General features: G+C 31.7%; 1 protein-coding gene across 1 annotated transcript; it reads right to left on the reverse strand.

Annotated features, from left to right (window-relative positions):
• Positions 1–1,908, reverse strand: LOC109350661. The gene is made up of 2 exons (XM_019591903.1): positions 1,451–1,908; positions 1–305 (listed from the first exon to the last, which is right to left on the reverse strand). Exons 1-2 carry the CDS (start codon positions 1,861–1,863, stop codon positions 200–202), a joined length of 519 nt encoding a protein of 172 aa, XP_019447448.1. The 5' UTR covers positions 1,864–1,908; the 3' UTR covers positions 1–199.

An 11,424-nucleotide genomic window follows, 5' to 3' on the forward strand; every position in this document is an offset into this window, starting at 1 on the left:
TTGATGCAGAACAAGATTTTGAATTTTTGATGCACAGATGAACAAGTTGCATAGTTCTGAATGAAATGTAAATTTAACAACATACATAGTCCAAGGAACTGGTTTCTTTTCTTACTTAATGGACTTTGCACACAGAAAAAAGCCTCTCACAGTAAAAAAGTAAATAACTCTACATAATGTAGAAAACCATGAGACCAATTCAAAGTGTTCCTTCAGGTATATCCCAGTTATCATCATCCTCTACCTTCTTGGCTTCTGGAATATCCGGCTTGTTTTGCATAGGAGGTCTAAACCGAGAGAAGCGCCTGTAATGATGCAAAGACAGACCACAAGTATCAAATAATCTGTCTATGGTATCTATCTAACAAGAATAGCACATACACCCCCATCCCATACAACAACATCGACAAAGCCTTAGTCTTGCTAGGCGAGGTCGGCTAACGGATCAAACGACACCATAATGCTCTATCATAAATCATATTTATTGGCCATAGGATGCAACATAAAACTTTGTTATGTATACGAGATGGACCAATTCTCATACACGTAACAAAATTATATGTTCCATAACAAGGGCCAGGGTACACGAGAAGAAATTTACAGCATCATCCAAATAACTTAAAATATGAAAGAAAACAACAATGATAGAGAATAGCATGGCATCATTCACCCAAACCCAATCTCTGGTTCTCTAATTTATGAATAGATTAAGGGACCGACAAAAAAGAGTTTAGAAAATGAACATATAAAAGTCTTGTCATTTAACATTTTAACAAATTGACGAAGAATTAACTTTCATAGTAGCATCCCATTGTATCCTATATCAGCCATATGCTAGCAATTAAAGTCATCACTACTATCTACTCAACACTCCCCCTTACTAGGAGAATTAAAAAATCGAAAAAATATATCCAATTCGTTCCTTAAAAAACAGTTCCTAATCTAGTTTATGAAAAGATGAAAATCGTAATCATTTTGAAAACACATCAGAGGACCCATTTAGCACTTTATGTTTCTTGTGAACAAATCTGGGTGCACAGTTAGTATAAAAAACCTGAAATTAGTAACTAGCTGTGTTTTAAGTTGCACTTTCCAACTTCAATTGTTGTCACAATATTACTGTTTGGAGAATCTCCGCAACAATTGCAGTTGAAATCACATCAACAATAACATAAACGCTAGAACAACCACAATTTAAAAACAACCGTAACTAGGGTTGTGTATTTAAAATCACAATTGAATTTACTTACACTCCAAATTGTGTATTTATCAAACCTATTAACCAATCATGCTTAGTTTTTTATTTTCAAACCAACAGTGCAAATATGCATTTGAGAGTGTCAATAACCTCACCCGAACCCAAAAAATAACACAACTTGTCTAGTGTCAATAAAAACATATATACCATAATAGTTAAAACTATAAAGCATTTTAATGAAAATTAACGAACCTAGCTCTGCTGTTACGCTTAGCAGCCTCACGATGCTTTCGCTTCTTCTCCTCCTGCTTGTTTTCAAAGTACCTTCTTCTCTTAGTCTCTTGAATTACACCAGCTTTCATAACTTCCCTCCTAAACCTATTCAGAAGCCTCTCTTCGGACTCGTTATCGTCGACTACCACCTGAACATTATATCCAGACTGGTAGAAGAGCGTGTTTACATGTCCGAGGGACGGACAAATGACTGATGATAAATCAGAAGAGACCGAGTAATTATCATGTTTAGAAACAAGTGGTGGGACTATGTTGAGTTTATTATGAGATGGAATGGGAATGAAGGAAGGGGAGGAGAGGTTGAATTGTGAGGGTGGTTTTGTGGGTAAGATAGTGGAGAGAAAGTTGGTGGAGAAGGATGAGGTTGCCATGAATGGTGTTTAGTAATGAGAGATTGAAAGAGGATTGGATTTGAGTTTTGGTGTTATCATCATCTTTTTGTAACTTTAATAAGACACCAACTTGGGTAACCCATCAACAACTTCAAATTTGGCCCAATTCATATTCTTTAGTTTTTTTATACCTGACATGAAATATATAGAATACTTACCGAGTAAGACATATTCAAGGTTGAAAGTATAGTTTGTGAGAGCGATATTTGTTTAAAAAAATAATCATCAAATAGATTAATCTATACTATATAAGAAAAGAAGGTCCCTCCATGCCACGTTTCACAAGCTCAGTGATTTTTTTCCCGCTTAAAACCCTCCATGTTCTAGCATATACTGTCACACACATAATAATATATCCTACTGATTATAATAATAAAATAATAACATAAAATGCCACATTAAAGTTCATTTAATAGTCATTTGAATTTCATCTCTCTACCACACTCAAAAGGGTTTGTGTTTTGTGATCTCTCATGTCTCTCTCCTTTTGTCTCTCTCCCTTTGTCCCTTCATTTCTCTGACTCTTCCTTCACCTTCATTTATACTTACCATTCATTGATTTTTATGGGAAAAAGGAGTCTCTTATGAGTTATAAGTCTCTCCTTATCTCACATTCATGAAAAGATTTACATATTAACTATTTGTGTCATATACTTTACACAATATTAAATTGTTAACATTATCTTTAATGATTTGTTGGTTATATAATCAAATGTTTTACACTATGAATATTATATATTTGTCTTATGAACTACAATTAATATGTAAGTGTGTTGAACATGCATCAAAGCCAATTTGACCCTCACAGAGTAACAATTTATTGTATTGAAATAACAAATATACTTTTGTAGATGATATATATATATTCCATTTCATTTGATCAAGCTATTACACAATGTAACAAATATATATCTTTAATAAATTGATGGTTATGTTGTTTTGAACATACCTCAAAACCAATCTATTTCATATAAATACATGTGTAATATGTGTTTTCTTAATTATGTGTTAAAAAATTATGTCCCGTGCAAATGCACGGGTAACTTGCTAGTTCCTTATCAAAAAAGGTGAGATAATTTTTTCAGTAGTACAAAATAATATATTTAGAGTAAATATGCGTACACTAACAATATAAAGATTTGTACATACTCATTGTATCATTCACTTTTACTTTTATTTAAGATTGTCAAATATAAATAAAAATGAACGTTGATGTGACATTGTATCATTCACTATTACTTTCAGTTCATACATCCTTTTCTCACTAAACATTCATTTTAGTTCCTCATTTTATTTTGACCTTATCAGTTTAGTTCGTAAAAACTTTAAAATTCAAAAGTTACTTCTAAGTAGGTGGTGTAAAATATACTAAAAATGATAAATTTGACCCAAATTTTAATGATCTTTTTAAATTTTTTAATTTTGGAGGACCAAACTGTCAAGGTTAAAAAATATAAGAAAGTGAAATATGTATTTACTCCAATATTTAAGAGCTCATTGCCATCTTTTAAGTACTGAAGAATTAAGTTTGATCAATATGAAAAAAATGGTAGGAAAAAAGATACATGTATAGAGAGACCATTTTAAATATGATAATTTTCTTTACATGCTTGAAATTTGTACTATGATGGTTACAATTTGTGCTATCTAATTCATTTTTAAGATGAAATGAAAGGTTATGATTAACTAAGAGAATTAGCATAAGAGCCATATTCTAAATGCAACACATTTATATTATTGTAATAGTTCCATATTCAACTTTGTATTTTAACAGTTGCACATGTAGGAGTGACATAATGCATTTGTATTGTAACAGTTGCAGAATCCGCTTTCTTTCTCAATGGTTAGAAAGTTGTAATGTTGCTTAAATGGTGAATTAAAGGCAACATTGAAATATAGAAATTACACGATTTCAATTAATCATACTTTAGAGTAAGTTTTATAGATATTTGGATTTTCCTAAAAAATTCATTAAATTAATTAAACCAAGACAAAAGTTAAATGTCTGCTGAGAGAGTTAGTCTCACGTACCTGTGGATGTTCCTGGCTCGGATAGGATTGCCTCCAGTGCGAGGATACCTGTGAGAAACAAAAAAAAACCAAGACAAAAGCTTCAAACGTGGCTGGCAAATTAAAAATATAATTAGGAACATACATGTTATTCGTGCATTCACATGGTTAAGAATGTACATATTACTTGAGCATTCACATAAGACAACTTGATTTTGACGCATGTTTAGAAGCACGTAAGTATCAATATTATTAATATTGTGTAATAATTTGATAAAATAAAATGACATATATAGAATCACAAATATTGTCATTGTATGTGTTTTATGTTTTAACCATTCAATCTTCATTTGACGTCTATATATCTATCATGCACAAAATGTTTTTACACCTTTTCTATTATCAAGAACAATTATAAAATCTATAAGTTCACCACAAATTTGGGACAAAATAAACATGTATTCATTAGTCAAATATAAATTTATAATGAAGTCAACACAATCATATATGTGCCTAAGAGGTTATCAATATTATGCACTAGATTCATATTATCATATTGATATATAATTAATTGATAATTAAGAACTTGTTACCACCAATACAAGAACATTTCATACAAATATCGTCACAAAACAATTTATGGTTACCCCATAAGAATTCTCATTTTCCATTTGGATGGAAAACGAATTAATAATGGATAAAATTAAGAGTTTTGTCCAACATAATAAACAACAACAATGTTAACAGAATATGAGATATACATCTGCTTACATGTATGAGAGTCATGAGAGATTTGAAAACATGATGTTAAGACATAATGCATAGAGAAAAAATAATGATTAAAAAACAAAACTATAGGGGCCTAAACATTTAGAAATTAGCATAAGAAGTTGATAGTAATATTAGATAATTAAAAAGCGAACTCAACATATCTGAAGCAAAGTAGTGAAAAGTAATGAGAAAATTGTAGAAGTTCTTAAAACAACAAAACTTTTAAAACTAAGAAGCAAACCAAAGGTAACAGTAACTAAAATACCTGTAATAATTGAATATTAAGAGGTAGATTTTACATGACCATATGTGTACCCTAAGGCTAACCATTGAAGAGAATGATGAAATATTAAATGACATTTTAAATGACTTTTTAGTATTGATAAATAATATATGTATTACTTTGAAAACGTCTTAAAGGATCGTGTAAATTCTCAATGTTGAAAATGAAATTATTAAATGCCATAGAAATTAGCATTAAATGGAAAATTGAAAATGTCATGGTTGTGTACCTACAGAGAAAAGTAAATGAAAAAGTGTTATTATATATGCAATAATTAATTGAAAATTTAATCAACAAAAAGTCTTTAAATCAATAATAGTTTTAATTCGATAATGATAATTAAATCAATAAATATTTTAATTTCTTACATTTGGAAACTAGAAAGTTGATAAAGTTGAAAATAATTAATTAACAAAATGTTAATCACTATATAGTCTATATATTTGGTTGACTAATAAATACAATAAAAACTTATGTTATTCATTCTTAACATATGTGTACACATAGAGAACTTATGAATTTATTTAATTTTATGATATTATTTCTTAATATAACTTGTTTATAATTTGTTTTATGTCTAAGATATTATTTAATATTAGTTGTTAATATAATTAGTTTATTATTTCCTATTTTTTAAGAAGTATATAAAAATGGATGATATAATTAATTACTTAGATTTTGTTTTCTAAAAAATACAGTTTTAATCTTTTAGTATGACAACTACGAATTAGTTGAGAACATTGTAATTAAATGTTTAGATTTTTTTCAAAATAAAGAAGATATTATTTATTTAGGATTTCAACAACTAAAATAATATTTTAATAAATAGCAATGAAAACGATTTACCATTTTTTAGGCCTTAATTTTTTAAAATAAAAGTTGTCTCTAATATGATGTGCCTTCAGCTATGTTAACATCATCATTGTTATTAATAAAAATATAACAAGTTTCTTATGAGACAAATGAAGGGGTTCTATGAAATATTTGAGAGTCTCATGAGGCATTTAATTATAAAAATGCAATGGATGGGTAACCAAAAAGATATTATGAGAAAGATGAAATGAGAAAGACAATTGATATAAAACTGAATAATTCATTTATTCAATAATATGGAACATTGAAGATGTCTAGATTAGACTGTATGAGCACTAGCTGAGATTCTTCTATTCTTTTTACTATATATTTTATAAAAATAATTGTACATATTTTCCATTAGGATAGAGATAGAAAAATATGTCATTATATTTTGTATTGCTCTATTTGAAAATTAAAGATATTAGACTTTATAAATATTAAGAAACACATTATTATCCTAATAATTAAAAAATCATCAATAAATTTACAACACATTGTTATTTGATTCCAAAATAAGACTATTTTCAAAAAATATATAATTATTTGACTCTAAAATAACTATAAATATATAAAATTATGAATTCATCAATAAATTATTAACATTATTTTTATGATATGTTTCATATTGTTACTATTTTAATACTGCAATAGTAACATTTCAAAATTATAATCAAATCTAAACTCTAAAAAAATACACAATGAACGTTGCCTAAATTAAGGAATAAAAAATATTTCAAACAAAATATAATTCAAATATGTGTTATGAAAGTGCAAAATGTCAAGGATAACACTAGCAATGCTCTGCCTATGTTTTGATGAAGACAAGATTCTATTAAAGTTTGAAGATGACTCAACAACCAACAGAGTCAATATTCTAAGTAGTCTGGGATGTGTGCCTTAGTAAGTGAGTATAGGTGAGGTGAACCTAGGTGAAAGACTCTCAAGCCATCATAATTGTCATATCATATCCATGAGACATATCATCTAGTTAATTGTATGTTCTTGCATTAATCATACATGTTATATGTGCATATTAGGCATAATATAATTGCTAAAACATGTAAAGGAGTTAAGCATAACATATGATTAGTTTACCTTTTGAACCACGTATTTTAATATGCTAGTTAATCGATTAACGTTGTGGCTTAATCGATTAACTCATATGTTTTTCTGTTATATCAGCATTTCTGTTACAACTGGTTTCTATTTCAATTATGTTGCACTAGTTAATCGATTAACAAGTCTATTTTGTGTTATTACTAATTTCTATTTTAACCGCTTAACTGATTGCAACGAATCTAACTGTAAAAACTGCCTAGTATAAGTTGAGGCAACTTCCAGAAAATTGTAGCATTGCATTCCATTGTATAGGACTAATTTACAGAGCATATTTCGTTTTTGCATTCTGTTTTTGCAAGAGAGTTGCATGTGTGAGGCAGAGAGTTTACCAAGCCTTATTGAGTGTTTGATTTGCATACTGTTTTTCCATATGCTTATGCTCATCCTTATCTTGCTCACATGTTCATGCATTATTTGTAAAGATTGTTAGAGAGATATATTGATTACTATTCTTGATTAACTCACATGTATTTGATGGCTTGAGTGAATTGTAAGTGAGTTAGTCTTAAGCTCTTTTAATGGTAATATTTCAAGCATTATTGTGCTTATAATACCTTGCTATTGTAATATGTTTGTGTGTGTGTTTTGGATTGATCTCTTGGTGTCGTACCACCATAGAGATTGGGATTCTTCACCAAGACTAGGAGGTCTTGATTTGAGAACAAGAATCTTGGCTGGGGCTGTTTCGCGAGAAAGGTTTTCGTAGGCGATAGGTAGAGTCAAACCAAGGGTTAGGTGTTCTAGATTTCAAGAAAGAAGCGTCATATGTTTTGTAAATTGAATTGATGTGTGTGATCATACGTATATTCAATATTGTGAAGAAGAAAATCTCCAAAGATCAGAAGGGGAGGCCTGGATGTAGTTTGTAGTGGACCGCAAATGAACCAGGATAAAAATCCATCTTTGCACGCTGTTCTCTCCTTAAATATTTACTTTTCTTGCTGTTTCAATTCGATTTAATAGCTGATATTTTGCATAATTGTATCCATCCATATGCTTATTAATATTTCTTAAAAATATCTGCTTTATTTCTATTCATTTGATTTTAAATAACTGTTCAACTTGCTGCTCTGATCGTTCTGTTCTGTGCATGTGTTAATCGATTAAGACCAGTTGTTAATAGATTAACTGGGCTGTTTCCAGAATTGGGTTTTTGTATGAGAAGTGGTGATTGATAACCACTACACCTATTCAACCCCCCTCTAGGTGTTCCTAGGCCACTGATACCTAACAAGTGGTATCAGAGCTAGTACGACGTGCTAGCTTAACCGTATCCGCATGATCCTTAGAGAATTTAAATGGGTTCCACTAACCCCTTTGGCGGTGATGGCGCATTCGTTAACCACCCTCCCATATTCAGTGGCGAGGGATACGCCTACTGGAAAATCCGAATGAAGATCTTCATAGAGGCTATTGATTCGGACATTTGGGAATATGTAATCAGTGGTCCATTCATCCCACTTCACTTAGTGGATGGCGAACCGAAAGAAAAGCCCAAAAGCTTATGGACCAATTAGGAGTGCAAGAAGGTTCAGTTCAATCTTCGCGCCAAAAATATAATTACCTCAGCCCTATCTTACGATGAATTCTTTTGGGTGTCTCAATGTCAAAGTGCCAAGGAAATGTGGGACACTTTACAAGGACTCACGAAGGCACTAGCGAGGTCAAGCGCGCCAGGCTGGACGCGCTGAATCATGAATACGAATTGTTTCGTATGTTACTGAGTGAATCAATTGGCGATATGCAAAAGCTATTCACTCACATTATTAATCATCTTATTGCTCTAGATAAAATGTTTACGAGAGGATAACTCACTAATAAAGTTTGACGCTGTCTTGATAGGAGATGGCAACCTAAAGTGACGGCAATCATGGAGTCCAAGGATCTAGATTCCATGCCTTTGGCAACACTATTTGGAAAGCTTCAAGAATATGAGATGGAGCTTGGGCGTCTGACCATGCATGAGGAGTCTGATCGGAAAAAGAAAGGAATATCTCTTAAAGCTACAACATTACAACCCACTGAAGAGATGGACAATGACGACTCTGACACAGACATTGATGAAGAAACGCTAAACCTTGTGCGAAAATTTGGAAAGTTTCTAAAGAATAAAGGAGGATTTAGGTGATTTCAAAAGAAAGAAGCGCGGGAGTCAACTAAGAAAGGCAAGAATAAGGAGCACTTCACTTGCCATGAATGTGGTAAGTCGGTTTACATGAAGTTTCAGTGTCCCACTTACTTGAAGAGAGTTGATTCAGAGAAGAGCACTCACTGGGACTTGAAATCGAAAAAGGCATACATTGTTTGGGATGTACCGGTGGAAGAAACAACATCAAGCATCTCGAATAAAGAGGAGACCGTCAAGCTGTGCCTAATGACCATAACAGTTGAGGCTTGCGGATCAGGTAGTAAGGATGCTACAAATGAGGTATATTCTGACACATCATCCTCTTATGATGATTCTCCCTCATATGATGTTTTATATGATGCTTATGTTGAGATGCATGAAGAGCTTAAGAAATTAGCAAAAAATAGTGCTGATAGAAAAAGAATAATTTTGCTAAATGATCAGAAAGTAATGCAACTACAAAAAGAATTAGATGAGCTAAAATTGGAAAATGAATCTTTAGATCTAAGTTTTCTTGTACTTCATGCGACTGCTCTAAATATAATTTATGTCAAACATCTACTTGTGAGTCTTGCGAGGACTTTAAAAATGAGAATTTTAAACTAAATGAAAAACTCACAAAACTTATAAATAGTAAACACCAATTAGACACTCTGCTTAGTAAAACGAGAAACATTGATGATCACACTGGATTAGGGTATGTTCCCCCATCTCATAGAAATAGACCATATAGGAGACCTCTAACTCCTCCAAATAAAAAGTCTAATAAGAAAAATAGAGTTCCTACATGTTTCTATTGTGGCGCACATGGCCACACCTCTCATTCATGCTACATTAGGATATATGGGATACCTAGTGGTGTTTACGCTTGGGTAAGAAAGGGAGATAACTCCCTTGTTACTAACAGAAAAAGACCCAACATAATTTGGATACCTGAAACTAGCAGGTGATCTATTTTGCAGGTATGTCTACGAACACATGGGCAACATGATATCTTGATAGCGAATGTTCGATACATTTGACTGGAGACAAGTCAAAATTCCTAGTCTTGTCATTAAAAGAAAAAGGTTTTGTCACTTATGGAGACAACAAAAAAGGAAGAATCTTAGGCCCCAGAAAAATTGGCAACTCAACCCATGCTATAATCGAGAATGTTCTATACGTAGAAGGTTTGGAACATAATCTGTTGAGCATCAGCCAACTATGCGACAAATGTAATCGTGTGTCATTTGATTCTGATTGTTGTATAATTCTTGACGTATTATCCATTAATATAAAATTTGTCGGGTATTGTGTAAATAATATTTATATGGTTAATCTAGAGGATGTCACTTTCCTATTTTCAAAATGTTTTATTTCAAAAGAAGATGACATATGGCTTTGGCATAGACGAGTCGCTCACATTCATGTGAAACATTTAGAAAAATTATCTAAAAATAATTTGGTTATCGGTCTTCCAAAACTCGATTTTAAAACTCAGGATTCTTGTGACATGTGTCAAAAATGTAAACAAGTAAAGAATTCCTTTAATAAAAAGAAGAATGCAATATCCACCACTAGACCTTTGGAGCTTCTCCATATGGACTTGTTTGGACCGTGGCAAATTATGAGTTTTGGTGGAAGTTATTACGTTTTGGTAATAGTTGATGATTTTTTTATATTCACACGCACTTTGTTTTTAGCATCAAAGAGCGATGCATATAAATCTTTTAAATATCTAGCCAAACAAATTCAAAACCAGTCTAACCTGAATATTATTTACATACGATTCGACCATGGCGAAGAATTTGAAAATCATAAATTTAACAAGTTTTGTAATAAGCATGGCATCATGCATTAGTTCTCAGCTCCCCGTACCTCTCAACAAAATGTAGTTGTTGAGAGGAAAAATAGAGTTCTAGAGGAACTCGCGAAGACCATGCTAAATGAGAGCAATGCTCCAAAATATTTCTAGGCTGATGTAGTTCACACTGCCTGTTATGTAATTAATCGAATACTACTCAGACTTACTTTTTTGAAAACACCCTATGTAATTCTTAAAGGTCGAAAACTGAATATTGCTCATCTTCATGCATTCGGGTGCAAATGTTTTATTTTAAATAATGGAAAAAGAGAAAGGTACACTAGAAGAAGTACAATCAAAGGACATGTACCAAATCCAACAAGAAGATGTTGAGCAAATAGTAGAAAAAGAACATAAGGACATGCCTATTGCGTGGAAAACCAAAAAGGATCATCTACTTGATAAGGTGTTAGGTGGCATATATACGGAGGTGGTAACCCGTAGTTCTTTACGTAATTTCTGTAATTTTGTTGCATTCGTATCTCAAATAGAGCCAAAGACCATAGATGAAGCAATCGAGGATGTACACTA

The sequence above is a fragment of the Lupinus angustifolius genome, chromosome LG06, assembly GCF_001865875.1.
Source record: "Lupinus angustifolius cultivar Tanjil chromosome LG06, LupAngTanjil_v1.0, whole genome shotgun sequence".
Lineage (NCBI taxonomy): Eukaryota > Viridiplantae > Streptophyta > Magnoliopsida > Fabales > Fabaceae > Lupinus > Lupinus angustifolius.